This window comes from Triplophysa dalaica, chromosome 18, assembly GCF_015846415.1.
Source record: "Triplophysa dalaica isolate WHDGS20190420 chromosome 18, ASM1584641v1, whole genome shotgun sequence".
Lineage (NCBI taxonomy): Eukaryota > Metazoa > Chordata > Actinopteri > Cypriniformes > Nemacheilidae > Triplophysa > Triplophysa dalaica.
The window spans coordinates 7,116,062-7,139,704 of NC_079559.1; the positions used below are offsets into that span (position 1 = coordinate 7,116,062).

Genomic DNA, 23,643 nt, shown 5'->3' on the forward strand with positions numbered 1-23,643 from the left:
TCTGTCAAAACATTGTGTAAGTAGTGGGGGGAAAGACTACAACATGTTTCACAAGGTAAAGCTTTTTAGACTGGGGTCTTAATGTTGTTTCAGGAATAATGGTGTGTTGGCCAAAGGGCAAATTGAAGTTCAAATGCAAGGATTCCAGTAAAAGCTTCACAAACTTATGAATTTGCTTTAAAGAAACCCTGAACTGGACTACTATAAGCTACGATAAACTACAGCACACAAGGAACTCCATTCCATTCCATTTTCTACCTCTTATCCGAACTACCTCGTGTCACGGGGAGCCTGCGCCTATCTCAGGAGTCATCGGGCATCAAGGCAGGATACACCCTGGATGGAGTGCCAACCCATCGCAGGGCCTCACTCATTCACTCACGCACTCACACCCTACGGACAATTTTTCCTGAGATGCCAATCAACCTACCATGCATGTCTTTGGACCAGGGGAGGAAACCTGAGTACCCGGAGGAAACCCCCGAGGCACGGGGAGAACATGCAAACTCCCACAAGGAACTCTTTTACACATAATTTATAATCAACATTTTTTTTTTACATCATTTCCTTATTTATGAGAATATAGACACTAGGGTCTGTAGCTGAAATTACGGTATGTAAAAAGTATTCTTTCAGGACCTCATTTAAAGTATACAGGCTATGATACGGCATGATCATTTTAATAAAAGTCACTTTAATACTGTTAGTATCCTAGAAAACGAATGCATGTTAAAGAATAGAAAATAAAAAAACATACATTTTAAAAACAAACAGATTTTATACCTATACAGTTTAGGTATTTAAGACATAAGCATTCGGAAAATTGTGTTAATTCATGGTAAGGTTTTAACACAGTTCTTGAAAATCTTGAAAACCGCAAAACAGCACAACCCAGTGGTCACCTGTGGACAGTGCAGAGTCTTTGTAAACAGTGTATACTCCCTCTTAGCCTTCAAATTGTACCAACAAATATTGACAAAGGACAATTTGAGAGCATTTGAAATAGTTGGTCGTATCATAGGCTAAGACTGGAGTATTCCCAGATTTCCAGAGATTTGGTGGAGGTTTGAGGTCAAAAGTCATGGTTCAGGTTCATCAGTGCTGTCTACCGCATACATATAAGAAGGTCAGATCTTCTCAACATAGTTCCCAGGAAAGAGACCTTCCCTGCCATGAATCCGCCCTCGCCACCAGCCTGATGGATCTACAGAAAGCCCAAAGAACACATCACATTTAAGGTATAATGGTTAAGCTAAGGACATGATTTTTTATGTGACTTATTTTAAAATTTACAATGGATTTGTTGTTTGGTTTCATGTCCTACATGGCGAAATGATGGCATTCTCTCTCATTTACAGGTCTCACCTTCTTTGACTAGATCGATGATCTCATTAGCATCAAAACTGATTTCATCCACATCCTGGCCCACATATTGATAGAGCGCTTTGCAGCGTGGGCCTTGCGGTCGGGGTTGGGGTCTGGATCGGCTTGAGGGGGCCGGGGGTGGCCGCTGACTGATGCTCCTTTTTCTCTGCATTCTGGTAAGCAAAGATCCTTATTAGACGGAATATTCAGAAAAACTCTATTTTAGATGTAATTCAGAAGTTCTCTTACCCTGACATGCCCTGATCAGGTACATTGAGGAAATCAAGGTTTGCGGACTGATTCTGCGCCGGCCTGGAGCCTTTCCGATTCTTCTGTGATCCTAGTTTGGCAAGAGCTTCGCTGGGTGGAGGGTTCTGCCTCATGGGGAGGGAGTATGTGGTATCCCGCTGTTGTTGAGGAGCAGCCCGGGGAAACTGTGCAGCTCCATTTTGATGGCCACCTGTAAGAAATAAAAAAGTGGAGCTCAGTGGAGTCAATTCTTTACAGGTGTTATTTTCTTGACATTGACAGATGTAAGGATAAACGATTCTAACATATAAGCCAACATAGTTAGTAGTGGCTTTTCAGGTTTCAACACTAAAGATACAAAAAAACGAGTTTATTTGTATACCTCTGTGTTGTTTTCGGGGTTTTCCTCCATGACCCTGTTGCATATTCTTCCTGGTTGGCTCTGGAGAAACACAACATCAGAGCACAAAACAATTTTGTAAACAATTTCCATCCATCCATTCTCACATTCACTTACTGGATGTCTTTGGAAGTCCATCTCCTACGGACACAGAAAGCGTCTTTCCTCCAGGTTTGATCTGAACTGCATCCGTCTGCCCCCTCTGGAAAACCACCACACGGGTGCCGCCTCCTCCCCAGCCTTCTTTCTTCACATGGAATTCCAGCCTGTTCAACATGAGACCATGTTGGACTGCTATAAGGAGACTGCACTAATTCATTGTAAATGACATTGAAAGAAATAAAATTGAATCAGGACCTGTCGCTGAAGGACAGTGAAAGTTTGCTTTTGGTTTGTTCCTCGTAGCGCTTGCACAGCAAGCTGAGAAACTCTGTCTTAAACGTGGACTCCAGAAGACTGTCATACTCAGTGTCATGAAGAATGAAGAAGTCATCTTGTCTTGTGCTGGAGGGTATGCAAAAAAGAGTATAGTTTTACATTTATTTAAATATGTGAGTGGTGCTTGCCAAAAAAGCCCTCATCCACTTTTGTATGATGTTCAATCTGGACCATTAATGGAAGCTGTTTGTTTCTCAAGAAGTGTTTTGTTTTTGCCTCAATTATCCTCAATTAACTGATTTTTTTATCATTTAGAGATATCATTTGCACTGGCAAAGGTGTGGAATGATTTCTAAAGTGTAAAGTTAAACAGCAGAGGAGAGAAAAGGTGAGAGTGACTGCTGATATAATACAAAGTACAGAAGGGAGAAGTTATATCTGTAATTGATTTTTAGATTATCTTCAACCAGGGTGATGGACAATCACCATTCTTCTGAAAAATACCATCTCACTCTCTTGTTCTTTCTCTCTCTATCATGTATGTTCAAACAAACCACAAAACCTTTAAGAACATATTAGGCAGAAATATATTTTCATGCGTATTAGCTGTCAATATATTAAATCATTTAAAATTTGAAAATATTTTAAATAAAATCTAAATAATATGGTATATATATAATATTATATAAATAACATTACACAAATAAATAAGTATATTGAAAAACACATAAGGAATTGTCATTATGTTTTTTTAATTATTCTTTTAAAAGTACTTGGTTCCAATATATGGAAATTTAATTTAGTTAATTTATTGCCTTATTTTTTCTGTGTATTTCCCTTTTTTTCGAGGAAATAATGCATTTTTTATAGAGAAGAAGCAGTGGTTATGTCTGGAATTGATTTCTACATGATCTTAGCACATCTTTGATATATTCTCTTCAATCAGAGTAATAAACAATAAACATTCCTTTGAAAAACACCATCTCGTTCTCCTTTCTCTCTTTCTCTATGCCTGTGCAAGCACACCAACCAGAAAAGCTTTAAGAGCCTCATACATATAAGGCAAAAAATTAGAACATAGCCATAAATACTAACATATTTCCTGTTTGTTAATTTCCCCTTTGCAGTTTGCAACAGTGGCAGAACTTCCGCATTAGACAGCATCAGTGGTTGTCTGGAAACTAGTTTGTGTTGCACATTTGCACCGTCCCCAATGAAGTATAAACACGATTAATATGTAGAGAACTTTCGCTCAGACCCAAAAAGCTTTGAAAGAGGTGATATGTGTTTTGAATAGTTATTTCGCTGATTGTATATTTAGCTGATTGTGGCAAAACGTGCAAATCATTTCACTGAAAATATTAGGTTGTCGGGCCGAAACAGCTTCAGCTGTATTTTAATTATGATTTCAAAACAAATAGTGAGCACAATATTTCTCTTTTCATGGTGTTCCTCATTTAAAAGTTTTGTAATTGCATTTGTACTGGGAACTACTGCTTAAGCAAAACTGACATATGTGACCCTGAACCACAAAACCAGTCATAAGTATCACAAAGTACATTTATATGGATGCCTATTAGAAATAAAAGAAAGAACCAATTGATCAATTTAAGAATTAAAACATAACAATGTAAACAAATAAATCACTTTTTAAATTGAGAAATGATTCGACTTATTTAAGCTGTTTTATTTAACTTGTGTTTTAAAATGTTATTTTATTGAAAAATAAAACACTAAATAAAAAAAAATGTTCTAAATGTCTAAATAAATAGATACATTCTAGAAGTCATGCTTTTAAACATTAAAGATAAAAAGTTCATTCATAAATCATTTTAAATGCAAATTTTAAAAGCATTTACCAAATTGCTTTTTATTGTCGTTTTGCCAAAAGCTTTTCTTTAACCATTTGTCAATAGAGTCAAATTATGCCATTTGACAGTCCACACGTGTGGGAAACCAATCATTTTTCAGCTCAGTTTTAGGATACACCCCCTCTCATACATGCCATACAAAGTAATTGTAAGGCAGAATTTCATTGGACAGCAAGAAAGACCTACTGCCGTTAAAGTACGCTAAGTACATAACATGGCAGAAGTTAATTTCGGACGTATATGTGAACCCAAAACCCAAATTACTCTTCATCAATCTCACACACAGACTCCAGCACAGATTGATTGAAGTTCATCATGTGAGAGCCATAGTGGCGTTGTTCTTTTACAATGGCGAGAGATAGAGCTGGAGATCCGAACAGAATTCAAAGTTATAAACTGAGTCCAGCATGAGCTGTACACACAATGGCCTCGACACCGAACCTATCCGCTCACTCGAGAGTCCAGAATGTTGCAACTTGTTGTTATGGACTGTCGAATTTTGACTCCCCACCAGATTACGACTCCCCTAATTGAAACTGCTGTGGGATTAGTTTATCCTAACCCCTCCCTAAATTGGCTGGAGTCGTTATTCAGTACCACAATGGCAAAACGAAAACGCCTTCCTGTGAATAAGGGGTTTAGAAGAGATAGAGTTGAAACTCGGGTTGGGATTGTAATGCTGCCAAGAAAGATGCAATCCATTTCCTTAACACCCTGTCTTACATTACAATACACACAAGCAGTGCTGCAAAAGACTATGACATATTATAAACAGATATGGATGCAGTGGGATGCAAACGCCTTAAAATTGATGATTTCTATGGTAAATTGCTGCAGGGCTTGCGTGCGATATAACAGGGTGTAATAAATACTTCTCGTACGTCTAACAGGTTTGGTTTGGTTTGGTTAATAACAAAGCTGTTTGACTCGATTGACAAATGGATAAAGAAAAGCGTTTGGCAAACAGAGAGAGAACAGCATTTGGCAAATGCTTTTTTTTAAAACGATTTAATAAGGATTTATTAATGAACTTTTAATTTTTTTACATTTTAAAACATGAATAAAATAAACAGTTTGAAATTGATCTATTTATTTACACATTTAAAAAGTATTTTTATTTATTTAGTGTTTTATTGTTCAATTTAAACTTTTATTGTTCATTTAACACAAGTTAAATAGAACAGTTTAACTAAGTCTATTAATTTCTCAATTTAAAAAGTGATTTATTTGTTTACATTGTTATGTTTTAATTAATGAATTGATCAATTGATTCTTTCTTTTATTTCTAATCGGCATTCCCGGTCCACCACATAGCCAACAAAATATTGTATTGAGGGTAAAATTATAGATTTTTCTTTTATGCCAAAAATCATTAGGATATCAAATAAAGATCATGTTCCATGAAGAAATTTTGTCAATTTTCTACTGTAAATATATAAAACTTTACATTTGTGAGTGGATGCAGCAGAATTGCTAACAATAATGGCCGGAAAAACACCTACAAGCATCTCTTGCTGCTGCCCACTCTTTGGGAAATACCCACTCAAGTTTGGTATCTGTGTAACCGATTAGAATTTCTACTTTCGGGTTAATCTATTTTTCACAATAGACAATAGAGAGCGTTAAAACAAACCTGTCTCTTCTTAGCAACGGCCTGCTACAGAGCCTCTGATAGACAAGTTCCAATGAATTTAAAAATAACAATGCCTTTTTTCCATGAAATAATGCAGCGTTTATTGTAAATAGTTAATCAATTTCGTTTATCTTTTTTTTAATTCGTGTGCCCTCATAATATTTAGTTAAAATCTGAAAACCCACTTCCTTCCTGTAATGACTATCCATCTTAAGTTTGAAGTATAGTTCCTTTTTTACGCGTACGCGAGGGACAGCGCACAGTGCGTACATCTGCATTTTCAGATTTGAACACAAGATTATGAGAGCACATGAATTTTAAAAAGAGAATGACCCACATTGATGCAACATTTCATGAAAAAGTAGACTTTTTCATTTTTTATTTCATTGAACTTTATGAATTTTATGAATTGAGCAATTTTCTCAATATTTAGTTATTTTGCACCCACAAATTACAGATTTTCAAATAGTTGTATAGCGACCAAATATTGTATCATACATCAATGGAAAGCTTATTCATTTAGCTTTAAAAAGATGGACCCTTATAACTGGTTTTGTGGTCCAAGGTCTCATATTGTTTGGGGCTCGCTCCACCCATTTGCATGCAGTCGCCATATGCGTCTTTGCTAAATAAGCACATATCTGGAGTTCATGTTGTGCCGAAACACACCTCAAAGAAACCGAACGGATACTGCCGATGTCCAGCTTTCTCTTCAGGACTTCCTTTATCTGACCCTTCTCCGGTCCTTTCTTTACCTTCTCACGACCAATTAGATAGATGGACTTTGGCGTCAATATTAGATCCCTTTTTATTGTCTGAAAAAAATCAGCGAAAAAAGAGAAACTGACTGCTTGCAAGAATGTGTATTTTATCAATCATTTATATATTCAACACACCATTTCAATAAATAAAACGGAGTGTCTGTTTACACTGAGTACAAACCGCCTGCCTTGTTGGCAGAGACTATTTGCCCTCGCTCAGCCCACCAATATGTGATTAGAATCGTCATGATCCTGCCTATTCTTGTCTTGATATTCTAGCCTTGTGGCAGGGTCATGAAAGCCCAATGTGTTTTGTGTGAGACACATGGCATTGTTTGTTCTGGCGTGCCATGTGTTCTCCTGTCTCGTCTCGACCCCGCCCCCTCGATAAGCATTCTCTGCCTTGTCTGATTCCCAACACCTACCCATTTATACTTACCCTTGTTAGTCCTCCTATGTATTGACCTGGTGTTCGCTGTCCTGCGCTGTGTCATTGTGTTTTATTCCTCTGTCAGACACCTTGTGTGTTAGAAACTATGTTCCTCATGTGAGTAGTATTTAGTTTATTCGTGCCATGCATATTATGCTACCTAAATTCGTGGCTGATATTTAAGTTTGTCGTACTGTCTCAGTCTTGTTTTTCCCCCTCGTGGGAAGTCTTTTGTTTTCTGTATTTACCTCAGGTCAGTTTTTGTTTGGTAATTAAAGTTCTGGTATTGTACCGCTGTCTGTGTTAAGGGTTCTTCCTTCGACTATTCTTGACAGGATTAGAGAAAGGGTAAGAACGACACCATTTCAAACAGCGACTACAATGGAGTGAGGTGTAAGGACTGTATAGCTTTGGCACTATAGACTGGGGTTGTAATCCACCTCTCGCTGAAAATGATCTTTTACCATTTTCTATCACATTATAGCTCATAAAGGCATTTGTTTTTTTATAAAATTGATTTAAGACTTAAAATTATTTTTTAATTCATGAAGTTTAGGTTAAGGTAGGTGTAGGGTTTTAATATCTCAATAAGTTGCCATCGTTTAAATAATTTTAATAAATATAATGATTTACATTTTGTTATTATTGCATAATGTTTAATAGTTAATAATAAGGTGCAAATAGTAACGTTATCTGACACTATTCATAAGTACCGATAGCATATAACTTTTCTACATAATCCAAAGAAAATACAGCTAGTTTCGGTAAATGTAAATAGCATATTGTCAATGCTGCTTTTTGCACATACTGTAAACAGAGCCTACTGCTATTTAAACTTAGTGTAAATGGCATCCGCTGCCATTTTTACTTAGTGTGAATTACCACTGTCTAAAGAAAAGTAGCCCACAGAACCTTTTGGTTAAACTCATGAGTTAAACTCATGCTTAGAAAGGATGTTTATGTGTTGAAGCACATATTCCGTCATTGTGTCTTTATTTCTGTTTGATTTGTGTTTGTGAGTTTCTCACCTTGAATCTGCGATCGAACTTGTTAACAGAGTCTGCAAAGTCAACCCGCTCCCTCTTGGTCAAGAACTGTCGAAGTTCAGGCTTCTCCTCCATGCCCAGGTAATCTCCAACAAAGTTTCTGTTTATACTATTACTGCGGCGCTCTTTAAAGTTATACAGTATATCAGATGCTGAATATGGGATAGAGAGAGACAGAGAGAGAGAGAGAGAGAGAGAGAGAGAGAAAGAGGGGGCACAATCAGTGAAACACTATGGCCTTTACACAGAGTTTGACAGATCTGAGGACAGTCATACAGTAACTTTTGAGATGAGACATGAGCATAGTTGCAAAAATCTACTTCTGCCTTGAGTCTTCCTGTATATTCACATGCTATAAGAGTCATCAATAAATGAGCAAACTTAAAACAAACAGCTTTGTTATCGATGGTAAACATATTACTTATCGCCTCATCTCACACTTACCCTCCTCCCTCATTTGTTCATATTTCTTCCTGGCAATGTATTTTCTCCATGCCTTCTGGATGGTTCTGGCAAAAGTGTCGAACTTCCTTTCTCGCATCTCTTCCAGCAAAAATAGCTAGGGTTAGAAGAAATGGGGGATGGGACAATAAATGCAGTTGAAAGTCAAGGCGGAATTTGAAGAACAGTTTATTTATACCCTCAATGCTGACAGATAGCCAGTCTTGACTAATTTCTTATTATTATTTTGGTGTGTTTAGTGATTTAAGATCCTCACCGACTCTGGGTTCTTGATGAAGACTTTACAGCGGCCCATTTGATACTGGTCGGCATCCATGTTTACAGATTGCAAGAGGTGCAAAACACCCTGCTGTTCTGAACCTCGCCAATGCGGCCAAGTCTCTGCAGTTAGGATGGCGTACCTAACAAAGGTGACCATTAATCGAATGAATGCATACAAACATGCATGAAAGTTGTTTATAAATCAGGCTTATTCCAGCATATGTTTATTTTTGAACTGATCCTGAAATATAATATTGTCAAAAACTTACCTTTGTAAAAACTTCGGGAAGATTCTGCGATAGGCAAAACCAGCACGTCGCACCCTGATATTTTCCCGTAAACCGAGATACTCCACCTGATGTTTAGCTCTAGAAAAGAAGACCATGAAAGTTTATTACATTCTGTGTTTGATTAGTATCTTGGCATTTTAAACAGTCTCATTGTCTGGATGTTGTATTATGTTATCTAATAATGCTATTATTGCCTCCATACGACAGACAATATTATTCACTGTGAAAAAAAAAGTATAATCAAATTGACCTTAAAATGTATTTGACTAAATAACTTATTAAATTAAAGGTACAGTTCACCCAAAAATAAAAATTCTGTCAATATTTACATATTTGCTATGATGAACACAGAGAAAGATATTTGGAAGAATGCTTGTAACGAAACAGTTCTTGGCCACCAATGACTACTAGTAGAAAAATGACAATGGTAAAAAATGTTTGCTTGCCACATTCTTCAAAATATCTTCTTCTGTGATCATTAGGACAAAGACATTTATAAAGAAATCTTTCTACAATCCACAATCTTTTTTTCTTGATCTGTGAATCTGTGATGTTTCAAGTGGTCAACTCACCTGCTCTCCTCCCAGTCTTTTGGTCTCTTGGTCTCATTGGGTTTAATACAGCGGATGTAATGTGGCGTGCACTTCATCAGTGTGCTGACCAGTTCATTGGCTTGTCTCTGTGAACCACACAGGGATTCCATAAGAATCGATTCTTTTTATTCTAATTGGACTCCAAACATGGAAAATGTGACTGGTGTGCTGATCCGCAGAAGTCTTAGGAGTTTATTAAGGACAGTTGGACTTACTTTGATCTTTGAGCTTGCTGTGGTTGGTCTGCTCTTCTTATCCGTGTTGAGGTTTTCTGGGAAGAGGCTTCGGATGAAGTCACTGCAGTACCACAGAAAGAAATACTTCTGGATGTTTGGAATATGTTCATTGAGGTTATAATAAATGTGTGTATGTCATTTTTTTCTGGAAAACTCATTATGCTCATCTGTCTTTGTTTTGTAGCTTTCTTGCATTGCATAACTTTTCTGTGCTTAATTCTCTAACAAACCTACATAAAAGGGGTGGACAATGCTGCAGGCCTAAAACAAAAAAGTGAGATAATACTTACTATTCGCTGCTTTGCATCAGTTCAATGAGATCAGTGAAAAGCACATCTCTGTTTCTTTCACAGAAACCGTTGATATCATACGACACCTAAATCAGAAAAATATGAGCACGACTGTTCGCCAGACAACTTCTGACATTGATATTTACACAGTTTTTCTACACAAGTCTCTTTACACACCTTGCCGGCGTAGTGATGAATGACGAAACCAGAGTTCCAGTTGTTGAAGTGTTCGTGTGTCCCCACAGCAGCCTGAAGCTTCTGAAGTAAAGTCATATCAGCCCCTTCTCCTTTAGCATGCATGGTGGCACACACATCATCCAGCACACTCATGATGCCCGGGGGATTCTGGGATTGAGGAGAAAATAATGTTGAAGCGTAGAGAAAAATATAACAAGATAATGGCACATGTTTTTTATCTTAAGATTTTTGTTTGGATTTATAATATTAACAGCATATTGCAAAAAACGCTCTGTGGACTTACCAGTTTATTTTCTATTAAGTCACACACAATTTTGTTGTTAAAATATTCAATGGGTTTCCATTTGATGCCTTCTTGTACATACTCTTCCTGTGGATGGTAAAGAAGAATGATGACAGACATCAAGTCCTCATAAACATAAAATATATACATCTGAATGATTATGATTTTGTACCTGTTCAGCTTTCAGTGTTAACTCAATAAAGATCTGCTGCAACTTCTCATTCACAAAATTGATACAAAACTGCTCAAAACCATTTTTCTAGAATAAGACAGAAAGAGAGAGTCAAAATAATAACTTTTTAATTCATTTGGTTATTCCCAGAATATAGATGAAAATATGGGACAAAGCTTCAATTTAAAATACAATGCACAAGAAGAGCAATAATTCGTGATATCTACTGAAACCGATTCTGAAAGATCAAATTTATATTTCTTAGCTTTCTGAATGCGGGTGATGTTTCTTAACATTTTCGTGATCCTTGATCATCGGCTGTTTTTAAACTATCGGCCGATAATGTGATTAATCGCTTTTATCGACTGATACCGATTATAAACCAATATATCGGTGCATCTCTATTTAAAACTGCCTTAACTGAATCAATATAAATAAAATGAGGAAACTTGAGGTGAATATTTACCTGAAAAATCTCAAATCCATAAATATCCAGAACTCCAACGCTGAGCTCTTCCACAGGTTTCTGAATGGCTTTGTTAATTGCCTGACAACAGAGAAAACAATTCTCTAACTCAAACCACTGAAGGTTACAGTATAGCCGCATGTTGACAGCCATGTACTGTTTCCTTACCTCAACCAGGTAGTCAAACAGACGCGTGTACAGAGCTTTGGAAAGAGCGTCACGCGTGTAGCACGCTTGTTCCCTGTTTAGAGTCACATCGATGGATTCTGACTTGCCACCCCATTTGGAGTCCATTTTCCGGCTGGTGAGTTTCTCCTGAAGACCTCTCTGATCAATGCCCAGAAGGTACGCTGGAAATGCTAACACTGGGATGAGAAGGTAGAACAAGCAGAACACTCCAATGAAAGAGTAGAAGTCACCATTCTTAGAAATCTTATATGTTCGGTGAGGGTGGAAAAAGGTTGAAATGCCACAAATTATGGACAAGACATTGTTTATCAAGTGTGCACATGTCACTCACAGTCTGTGCTCTCCACTTGACCGTAGTTTCCAGCTTCCACAAAGCAGATGTTACCCAGGTGTAAGATGCCAGCTACTATCTGCAGCACCTGACTCTGAAACGCCGGTGGGATGCCAATCACTTGGATTGCTTCCTGTGGACAAAGTCATCAATACACATCATCAACGGTAGGGTCATTGTTCACTCCCAAATGAAACTGACAGATTGAATGTCATTATGTTATATGCGAAGATCTACCATAGTTTCCTGGAAGTCCTTGCTGTCATTGGTTCCATCCACTTTGTAGGTGCCAGACTGGTTCAGATAGTAATAGTAATCTGGGGTCATAATTCCTAACTGTTCTTTCTGCTGTGGTGTGCCTCCCTCCATAAGCTAGCAAAAAAAAAGAATTAAAACAAAAAGGTTATATAGTTTCTTTAAATTTGTGCAAGGTAAACTTGTGTACGCAAACAAGGAGTTAACAAACTCTTCTTAAAAAAACACTAGCTTTACCTGATAGAAGATGTGAAAGTTCCTCTCATTCTCATTCTGACTCACGACTCTCGATTTTTCCAGGAGAAAGTTGTAAATCTTCCCTCCATCTGGTTCTCCTCCTCTACTGAACTGAATCTCAAAGTATTTACCCTGTCAATCAAACCAGTGTTACAAAGCTCTACAAATAAGAGGTTTATTCAAGTGCACTACTAGTATATATCTTTACAAACTCAAAATAAGATTGTAAACTTTTTATGTATTAAGTATTGAGTATTATACTCCATTATATTTGGCCTATACTTAGACTCATTCTTTTGAAGGGTATATCACGTTTTCTAAGTATATACTTGTTGTGTAGTAATATTAATTATAATACTAATAATACTAAAACAGTTTAAAACATAAATAGTATAATATAAATGTGAAATAATATTAATAATAATACTGTACTTTATAATATTTAAATAGTAAACTATGATTTTAAGTTTACATAGAATGTACAAGTATACAAAATGTAAATTTCAAAGTATACTGTCATGATAAAAAACGTTCTAAAAGTATAGTATTAAACTATCAGTTGTATTTTATCAGTATCCCTATAAGTTTAGTTCTAGTATAATTTCAGTACAATATGTTGTGTACTCCATGTGACTGCTGCTGTTACACTTAAAATACTAAAAAGTGGGACAATTTAGTCCCAAATTGTATTGAAATAGTCCATTGCTTTTATTATACTTACTGCATAAAGTATATTAATAAAAAGTATATATACTTTATGTATATATATATTTTTTAATTTGACTTAATAAAATGTCCTTAACTGAACACACCACTGTGTTATTTTTGGGTGTTATTGTGTTGTCTCTTTTATTTATTTCACACAAGTGTGCTAAATAACACACAATGTCTTAAAAAGCATAACACAAACAATTTGTTAATGATAAACACATCCTTTTCGGGAGTTTAGGAAACTGAGCAGATATATGAATAGTGTGAAACATACGAAGCGGCTCGAATTGTTGTTGCGGACTGTCTTTGCATTGCCAAATGCTTCCAGTAGAGGATTCGATTGCAGGATAATGTCCTTCACATGCTAAACAACACAAAGATCACAAAATAGGTTTCAGGGCTCAGATCTTCTTTATATCAGCATAAATATTGAAAGGACTTTGCAAAGAAGATTTTCAAAGACATTACCTGAACCTTGGCTCCTCCCCCTGACACTTTAGATATGTAGCCCATGATGTACTTTGCAGCAACTGTCTTTCCTGCCCCACTTTCTCCACTGGACACACATTCAAGACAGGTAACCAAAACACATGCATTTACAATCTTCTGCATTTCGCAGACACCTGTATTTAAAGCAACAGTGCCATGCAAAGTACAAGTTGGTACATTCCATGGGAATCGACGTCAACATTCATTTTCACAATGACATTTTCACACAAACATACGATTGAATGCTTTCGTCACTATCACAGGAAGCTGTGGGTAACGGCTTTAAAACCCACCTATTTTTTATTAAATGCTTCTTCAAAGAAATGTAAACCGTGATAAACCAAACTGCAAAAACAAAAACGTCATGTTACACACGAATGCTTTATTTCATTGGCTGTGCCTGAGAATGAAGGTCCAGGAAATTCAATGTTTACGACATCTCTGGTCATCATGCCTTGGAAGTTTAACTCTTGTTAGAGATACTGTTATTCATTAATGGTGTCTGTTAGGTTATTGGGTGGATGGGCAACCTAACTGCCTTTGGTTTGGGTCATTGTGAGATGCAAAACATTTGCAAACTCTTCTTAAGCCATCAGTCTGTGTTTTGCAAATCAGGAAGGAAGTTATACTAAGAACGGTGACCACTACTGCTGCAAAGCTTTTGGTGGGTGTGACAAAAAAAATGGTGGAAGGAACTGCCAAAAGCAAGAAGAAGACAAAAGTAAATGAATTAATAATTACAATAGAGCCACAGTGATACATGTGACTGTGCAGATAGGCTGTAATGAAATAAAAAGTAGATGCATTGCACAACCTTCAAATCATTTAGTGTCAAATCCAAGTAAATTATACTTAATAATGATAAGTTGTTAGAGAGTAAAATGTCTCAATTTTAAATTAAAAGTCTTCTCAAAGCTGAAGATTTTTATGAAAATTGAGTCTAAGGGTCTCTAAGAGCAAAAGTGAATCTCTTCTCTGATATTCGCTCTCCAGTGGTTTATTTTCGGGAGAGGTTCACGACGGTGTGGCTTTAACGTGAAAGGGGCTTTGAGTTTGACTGCAGCAAGTTACATTAAAACAGGCTGGTGTTGAAACTTACAAACCTGATAATGACACACTGATTTTCACTGTCTATCATCATGTTCCTGTACATGTTATCAGTCAGAGCATATATATGCGGTGGGTTTTCATACTGGGCCTGAAGAGAGAAAGATGAAGAGATGTGAATTTGACATCAACATACAACGAATGAATATTTAAAGTAACAGTGTTTGTTTGTATGTGGACGTACAGCTCCCTGGTAGAGTTCAATTTCATGCTCTGTGAAGTATGGCATCTGTTTAAATGGATTCACTGAGATCAATACAGCCCCTATGTACGTCTTTAGATTTGAGTCAAGGACAAATGAACGAATTCAGTGTAGTTTAGTTTCATTTCAATTTGGCTCAGTTGTTAAAAAGTTTATATTTGCTTTTCTTTTCAAGATTCTTCGTCAAAGAGCAATGCACCGTAAAATCAACAGGCTGATTTGAAAAATGTAAAAACAAATATCTCAAAGAAGACACTGTTGTGAAACAAAAAATGTAAATTTTTTATCAACTGTATTTTTAAGTATTGCGTAACATTGTCTGTATAATTGTAGTTATTTTGACTTGATTGATGTGACATCAGTAAAGTAAAGTAATGCTCTCATAATATAACCAACACAGTCGCTGCTTAGCATCGTGTGAAATAAGGAAGTGAGTTTATCCGAGATACACAAAAGCAGAAAGCCATAAATTCTCGATTCAAGCTCTATAAATTTAATATTTTTACATTAAGATGTCAATATTGATTTTTATGAAAGTTCTTAAAGAATATCGCATTCTTCCTATCAGAAAACTTTTAGTTGACATTCAACTTAACTACTTTTGTTTTAATATGTTGATTAAAAGGATACAAAGATGTAGTCGTCCATGTATCTCTTTTTGAGATTTTCCACGATGGCATCTTCTGTGATTTTGGACAGAAGCACCATGTCATCCACACCGCTCTGTTTGACATTTTGACTCTGCCAGTGGTACTTACTGGCCTGAAAGAGAGACAGAATGGAAAAATAGTATTCAGTGGAGCATTTAGAGTACTTAGTACTTAGAAAAAACAGTCATTACAAAATACAGCAATAAAACACAATTTGGCATTTGCAGCCTATTTCATTTGTATAATTGAACGTATGTCCAATAAAATAATCATCCATAAGATGTATAGGATGGGTGTGTCATCCAGAATAATGCCAACAATGCCATTAGGTTTGACGAAACCTTTCAACCAGGATGAGGATGCTGAAGATCAAATTCATCCTTGAGAGCATCTCAACATCCCGATGGCTTCCTTTCAAGTCCATTGATATTTGTGTTTTATTGTCATAACGATAAATAAATTACTGCAACACCTGCTAAGATTTTAAAAAGCTGCATTACCTAAAAGAGTAACTTTAAAACAATGAATACATTTGTTTAGGAACATTTATTGCATTATCAAATAGCCAGTTAAACATCAGCTGGAAAAGAAAGTCGCGTAACATACAGAGCTTACTACATTTTCAAGATTGCGAAGGGCAAACAGGCCAGGAAACAATGTCTTGTTTTATAAAAGGAAGTTTCAGTTAACTTGGTCAGTATGTGAAATCTAACAACATAATCTATATAAAAATAATGGGTTTGAGAGAGGGTGTAGTATTCAGGCAGGAAAAATACCTTAGCTTTGGAAAACTGGCAGGAATATTCAGGCGTATATTCAGGAATATACAGGAGTATTCAGGCAGGAAAAATACCTTAGCTTTGGAAAACTGACAGCGTTATCATGAACAGACTAACAGCATCCAGTTCCTCTTTCAACTTTACCGGTTGCTGAAGTGTTTACCGCCACATTTAACCATTTATGATTGCACATAGAGAAGAAGAGAAGCTAAAAGTTGAACTGAGACGGGCATCCGGATGCGTTTTTAACAGGGAACAAGATCTTCACAAAAACCAAATCAGAAAGTCAAAATCATATTGAGTTGACACCAATTCTTTGTTTATTCACCCTCAAGTCTTATAAATCATGTCTGAGTTCTGAAGATCACAAAACAAGATATTTTGAAGAAGGCTTGTAACCAAACAACATTGAACCCAATTGACAACCGTTGTATGGACACAAACAATTGAGACATTTCTCTAAATATCTTCTTTTGTGTTCCACAGAGAGTCATATCTAGCTTTTAAATAACATTAGGGTAAATTAATTATGACAGATTTTTTTGTTCTATCCTTCAAATCACAACGTTTTTCTAAAGCTACAAATGTGATGAGAAAAAGAGGCCCTGTCTTCTGAAACATAAAGTGGATCTATTTCAATGACTGAAAGGTGGTTGCATGTGGTAATTATGACAGGAAGCCCCAAATAGTTAGCACGAAGCAGATATTCAGAGACCATAGACCAGCTGTGTGTCAGTGTATTGTATTACATAGAAATATAGCACAATCCTCTTACAAAACATCATTCAAATAAACAGTTCTGCCTAAATACCTGCTTGATACTTTTTTATAAGAATCAATACATATTCTATAGTTCACAATTGGAGAGGTTTCAATCCAACATTTCCAGTGTTTCAAAGTCTTTACCGTCTTTGAAGCTGGAATCGTATGATTTCTATTCACTATAATGTTTGTATTTATCTGAGCTACAAGTAATAAGTAACTTTAGTAGCTAAGCATAAGCTGTAGAGTTTAGCCACAGTTAACATTTAAAGTGATAGTTCACCCACAAATGAAAATTCTGTCATCATTTACTCAACCTCTTGTCATTCCAAACCCGCATGACTATCTTTCTACCACAGAACACATACAAATATATTTTAAAAGTCATCATGAAATGGTAGTTGCGATTTACTTCTTTTTCCGTATCGTGACGTGTATCCTAGTGAAACGGCATCTTTAATTAAAAAAAATGTAGTGTGGGCCTTTATTTTGCCCTTCCCTTTTTTATCGGTCTGTTGTAAATTGGGCCTGGAGGGGAGGGCTAAAAATGCCTGGCCAGTGGACAGTGTGTATAGTACCTCTTTATTTGAAATCTGTATGAAATCTATTTCGAAGAAAGGTAGTAAGTGGAAAATGCTTGAACTTTGGAAAATGCTGATTTCCTTATTTACAAAGTCTCTGATTCTCTAATCCAAAATTGCCCAATGCGAAATTCCCCGCCAAAGCATTGTGAGTCATATAGAGATTAAAGAATAAGCTGATGTGCTCTTATAAAATCCAGAAAGAGGAATTGATAGCATACATCTATCCGTATGCTACAATAGACCTGACAAATCATACGTCAGTCACATTTCATTGACGTTCTGTATAATGACACAGTGTAGATACAGTCTTGCTGTTTTTCACATTTGGGCCTCATGACGCCTTACGAAACGTCCAAATGAGTGACTTTCTTCACACTTCTCAGATTTTTGGCCAACAATGTATCACACTGCATCTTTTAAAACAACATGACTACCGGGGATTTTGCATCCATCCTCTGGCTGTCGGAAGCTGCAGCCACCTACAGTATAGAGGACATTTTTAGCATAGACTGAAATACAGACTCCTTAAAGCTGAAGGTGTGAGGAAGTATACCAAGACAGGAACCACCAGTCCCCTCTGACACATATCTTCACTTCCCTCCCACCCAACTCTACAAACTTTAGATGCCGTTGCGAAAAAATCTTGCGTGAACCTCGAGCTACGAGTCAAACACTCACTTCCTTCAGTGCACCTTTTAACTTTGAGAAGCTTTCAGACGGCCAGGTGAACTCAGGAAAGCTTCAGTAGCAAAGGAGATGTGAACAGCGTCTTTCAATAACAAATGTACTCCACCCATAACTGTGCAGATGTATAACATTGAACCATAATTTAAACAGAGTCAATTGGTTTCCATTTAAGGAGCTGTCGAAATTCCTTACAGACCCTGTGACTGTATGTGGTGCTGTTCTGTCGACCGACATTTTTTATAGAAAATATGTTGCTTTTGACATTCAGATTTAGCAACAACTTGTGAGTAAACAATAAAAAGTGATGCTTTATGCATAAAAAAGCTCAATTGAAGTTATTAGATTTTGTGCTATAACTTTAATAAAATTCTATTTTATCTATAACAGTATCTGTAACAGTCACTTAGTCAAAGCTTATCTGAGATAGCTTCATTAAAATAAGCCACAAGCATATTAAAGAACAGTGACATATAAACGGTTTTCTTTACCATTGTGTTGCTTTGTTTTTTCTCCTCCCCGTTGTTCTTTTCTTTGGGCTGATTAGTGTAGCGAGTTTAACAAATCCAGAGGTTTCTCAGCACCCCGCCATGACCGCCAGACTGAAGAGCATAAGGGCAGAAAGTGCAGCGATGGGAAACAGTCTGTGAGCTGATATGACTTCCTCAAACTCGCCTTTAGGTGAGACGAGAAGTTGAATGCTTTCTACATCCACTGACAACCACAGACCGGGCACACACCCCAATCGCAATGATAACTTATAATGATTAAAGTTTTAAGGTTAGCCGTTACGCTTAAGAGAAACAGGATGCAGCCCCTCCTGTGACTGGATGGCAGTAAAGCTAGAGTGATATAGTCATCCTACAACCAGAAAAGCTGAAAAACCCTCAACAGCATGTAAACACCTCTTTTCGCTTCTGAATACAAAATCATGGTGCTTTGGTAGCAGAAAATGGCAGGGACAGAGAGAAATTCTGGAGAGGGCCAGGGATGCTCAAATCCTGTAATTAAGCAATGCTGGACCTTAGTGCATGAAGTCAAATAAAAGTCATGAGTGATCAAATCCATATGAAAATCTTGTTTCATACTAGAAAAAAATAAAGTCAAAAGGGAATAAACAAAATGAAGGTAAATAAGTGAGAACATTTTTGAGGGAACTGTCCCTTTAAACAAATCACCAATGTCATTCCAAAGGAGTGGAACTTATAAATGTGAGGTTTGCATGGGACAAATCTGACATTTAATGTGAATTTAATGTAATTTAATTTAAATTAATTTAAATTTAATTTAAGGAAGAAACGAAATACCACGATACTTAACGATTAATCGTGATTAATCGCATCCAGAATAAAAGTTATTATGTTGACATATTAATATATGTCTGTGCATATTTATTTTATGTATACAAACCTAGACCTATATGTATCTATTTAGGAAATATTTGCATGTATATATTAATATTAATATAAATATATATATATATATATATATATATATATATATGTATTAATTTTTATGTTTTTCTTGAATATATACATTACATGTGTACATGTTTATAAATACAAAAAATAATATGCCCAGTGCACAGACATATATTATGTAAACAGAAACTTTTATTCTGGATGCGATTAATCGCGATTAATCGTTGAACAGCCCTACAAACACAATCAAAATAACCAATGGGTGTAAATTGTACACAATGCATTTTTTATTTCAGTATTTCAAATTAAACTCGTCTACTTACAGTTTAGAAGACACAAACTACATCGAAACAATACAGAACAGCATATTACTGAATAGCATGTGAAAACCAATGTTCTCCAATGTAAATCTACAGTTTCTGCAAATGTATAAACACAGCAAAATATTAAAAAAGCTTATTTTCAAAAGCAAAACATGTTCGTCTTTGACACACTGTAATAACTGTACCAAAATCTGATTATGCATTTAGCGCCTCTATAGAGAGACTTCAACGATAATTCTAGTTTTCATAGAATCTTGCTAATAATTTTTTTAGCAAATGTATTTAAGCACAGCAATCCCTACGATAAAAAATACATAAATCTTGAGATTATGACCAATAAAAACATAGCACCGTACTATAGCACCACAGATAAGCCACCAGCGTGAAATAGAGGCCATCTGCTCTTTCAATCAAACATTTGACAAGCGCTGCCAGGATCCAAGACAGAGAGAACATCTGTTAGAACTCTAAACAGTCCTAACAACTTGAGACGGATGATTTAGTGACAAATTTGAGCGAAAAGTTTTGGATTCTCAAATCTTTTAAGTCTATTAGGTTTTTGTAAACAACTAGAGGAAACCTAAAAGCATGAAAACTAATTACAAGCTATATGATCATAGGCAGAGTGGCCTATTGGGTAGAGCAGGAAACTGTGGGTTGGAACCTGGGTTTAAGGTAACTTTTGATATATATAAAACACCATATGACGGGTTACATCATGACCCAGAATCCCCCAAAAAAGAACATCTGCTCATTGGAATTTCTTTCTAAGCCTTTCAATGAGGAACAGAGCAAAGTTGAGTAAAAGCAACTGAACTAAAATATCACCGGCCGCTTCAGCTTTCATCAATGTGCATGTTAGCTAAAACAGCCCTTACATCTCAATCTCTCTGATCCCTTAACACTTCAAATGTTTGACGGATGCACTTACCTCATGATTATTAGTGAAAGCATTACAAGTCCAGAAGATAAGATAACGGCACGTTGTCTGCAAACAGTCGTGAGGCCATCAGATTTAAAGATACAGTATCTTAGCACCAACCCAACAGGCGAATGAGAGCTTATGAGATCTAAACGATCAAATGATCTGAGTGATACTGTTTGTTATCTTAATAGCTGCTCACACAGACATCTTCCAGTCACAATACTGACGCCTGCAATGCTGGTCAACATGTCACTTTTTGTGTCAGTGTGAACGGCCCTTAAGAAAATAACGTTGAGAAACAGTTTCCTTTATCACATTACAAGAACTATGTCACAAACACGTTTCTGTACACCAGGTTATTGGCGAAAGCACCACGTTGCTAGCAAACGAAACCCTGACAGGTCTTTCGGACAGACGGGTTTTCACAGCAGCAGGCCCAAAGCAGCTGGTCTGAGAGCGAGACGGAGAGCAGCAAGTCTCTCTCTTACGTTCTGATTTCTTCCACACTCTCTACTACAATGATGTCAGTCAGTCAGTGGTTAACAACACTCCTCCAGTGGAATGCTGAGAATGGGCGGTTTGGCCACGCACGAAGGAAGAGGTGGGGGGGAGAGAGAGAGAGAGAGGTCAGTGTCCTTGGCAGGTTTTGCAGCACATCTGTCTGAAGTATGGGCGGCTGCAAAACTTGAACCTGAGCACCAGGGGGCAGTACGCCACTGTGTTCACATCTTTACACTCTGAAAGACACCGAAAAATGCAAATCAGTCACATGTACTACAAAGTTTTCAGATCAGCTCTTAAAACCCTTTGATGAGGTGTATTTCTGACCCATAACAACGTTCCATAGTAGGATTAAAAATGACTATTGTCAAGTCAACGGGGGCCATTTTTGGGTAAACTATTCCAGATTTTTCATGCAGTTTTGGCCTGCATTGACTACTTATTGCATTTGTGTTTGATTATTCGACAATTAATATTCTTAAAAGCTTAGGTAAAGATAGATAAATAAGTGTTTGTTGCCTTTTTTAGTCCAAAAACACATGTACGAATACACGTGCATGCATTAAAATGCCATATCATCTAGACACGTTTGATTGATTTCAACATCCGTAACACTCTTACCATAATCAAACCACAGCATTTAGGTCAACGTAAATCTGAACCCAGAACACGTCTCTTTGTGTCTGTGTGTAACCTCTAACCTTCAGGGTTATCTGTAGGGCCACTGTATTCACAATTGCTCTTGCACTGCTGCATGTATGCAGGCCGTAGTGATTCTGGGCATTCATTGGACGGTTGGCTGGTGTGTGTCAGACACTGCACTGAGCGCATTTCTTGACCCATCGCGCACTTAGCCGAGCACTGAAACGCAAACACATGGGACAGAACATTGGCTTAACTCGAAAAGGTTACAAACTTGGCAAGTGTTTGTGGAACCAAGAACACTCCTGCCATTCACATCTCATCAAGACATAATCTAACATTACTTGAACTTTAAACAACAGAAAAGTCAGTTGTTAAGGTCTTACCTCTCCCCAGGGTCCCGTGACCCACTGAGGCGGGGGGCAGCGCTGTATGTTACAGCGCACCCTAGTGGTCGGGCGGCTTTGTTTTGGGCACTCTGCCTCTGGCAGTGTTTCTCCATTTTCTCCACTCTTACATACAATCACCCTGTACCGGTAACCTGGACCACAGTTAGGAGTGCACTGCAAGATGAGTGAAACACAATGACAGGTTTAGGGAGTGAGAGAGAGAGAGAGATCTTTCTCTTTAGTGTTCCTGTACCTCAGACCAATTCAGCGCGTGCCACTCTGGGGGGCAGGTGTGGTTGTGACAGGGCTCAGTCATGGAAGGACGTGGGGTGGCGCAGACCGAGTCATCCAGGACTTTCTGTTCTGAGGCCGAGATCTTCCTCTCACACAGGACCTCCCGTGTGCGCAGTCCTCCGTTACAGCTCCGGCTGCATTCTGACCACTCCCCGGTCCTCCACCTGACACACGCACACATCAAGCCCATCATCATCACACATCATGAATACTTCATACATTCATCATCTGCTACTGGTGATGTCACCATGTTGTACCACATTGTTATGAGATATAACTAAGATGTGTCTAAGATCGCATTGACAACCTGCGTTTTAATTTATGCAAAACTGGAAGAGAGAAAATGTAGGAGTTTCATAACCCACGTTGGAGGGCAGGGCTCCATGTTGCACATCCTTTTCTTGTCTTTGGGCTTGTTCTTCTTGTCACAGAAGTGGTTGTAAACAACAGAGAGATCAGCTTGTTTTTTGCACACCACTTGCTGCACGTGAACTCCTGAAACAGAGAAGAGCAGTCACTTACAATGGTTAGGATGCTCTCTTATGTCGCTTTGGATAAAACCGACTGCTAAATTAATAAACGTGAGAAAAACCTGATTGCTGAATGCCGTTTTACAGTAGGCGAGCTTTGTTTGGAACAAAGCTTAAGTTTCACAGCAAATAGTTATGCGCCTAATGGTTTCTTATCAGCGACATGGATTCGGGTCATTAGTTCAAAAGACTTAAAAGAAAGAATAAAGGGAAAAGAAAGTAAAGGACAGGAAGTGACTTCAGAGCTAGCAACA

General features: G+C 37.2%; 2 protein-coding genes across 2 annotated transcripts in view; both read right to left on the reverse strand.

Moving 5' to 3' along the window:
* Positions 1-674: 674 nt before the first annotated feature.
* Positions 675-19,096, reverse strand: myo1f (myosin IF). Its single transcript, XM_056729550.1, has 28 exons — positions 18,856-19,096; positions 15,536-15,667; positions 14,888-14,977; positions 14,700-14,794; positions 13,576-13,663; positions 13,382-13,471; positions 12,397-12,528; positions 12,142-12,276; positions 11,905-12,037; positions 11,553-11,749; positions 11,385-11,465; positions 10,919-11,005; positions 10,747-10,833; positions 10,443-10,610; positions 10,266-10,351; positions 9,955-10,036; positions 9,719-9,825; positions 9,126-9,224; positions 8,852-8,996; positions 8,578-8,692; positions 8,116-8,285; positions 6,566-6,711; positions 2,372-2,518; positions 2,132-2,280; positions 1,997-2,056; positions 1,615-1,825; positions 1,366-1,538; positions 675-1,204 (listed from the first exon to the last, which is right to left on the reverse strand). The coding sequence occupies exons 1-28, from the start codon at positions 18,856-18,858 to the stop codon at positions 1,128-1,130; spliced, it is 3,285 nt and encodes a 1,094-aa protein (XP_056585528.1). The 5' UTR covers positions 18,859-19,096; the 3' UTR covers positions 675-1,127.
* A 954-nt stretch (positions 19,097-20,050) lies between these two features.
* The window catches only part of adamts10 (ADAM metallopeptidase with thrombospondin type 1 motif, 10), a 33,771-nt gene continuing 30,178 nt past the window's right edge, over positions 20,051-23,643 (reverse strand). The window contains exons 21-25 of the mRNA XM_056772242.1: positions 23,225-23,354; positions 22,819-23,023; positions 22,563-22,739; positions 22,236-22,395; positions 20,051-21,770 (exon numbers count right to left, since the gene is read on the reverse strand). Of these exons, the coding sequence (XP_056628220.1) occupies positions 21,661-21,770; positions 22,236-22,395; positions 22,563-22,739; positions 22,819-23,023; positions 23,225-23,354 (782 nt within the window). The 3' untranslated portion in view covers positions 20,051-21,660. The remainder of the gene's footprint in view (positions 21,771-22,235; positions 22,396-22,562; positions 22,740-22,818; positions 23,024-23,224; positions 23,355-23,643) is intronic.

Excerpts from the sequence above, each read along its gene's own strand:
- myo1f (XM_056729550.1), bottom strand. Across the intron at positions 11,006-11,384 it reads ATGGATTTGAGATTTTTCAG|AAAAATGGTTTTGAGCAGTT; the intron begins GTAAATATTCAC and ends GTCTTATTCTAG. Across the intron at positions 10,834-10,918 it reads TAACACTGAAAGCTGAACAG|GAAGAGTATGTACAAGAAGG; the intron begins GTACAAAATCAT and ends TACCATCCACAG.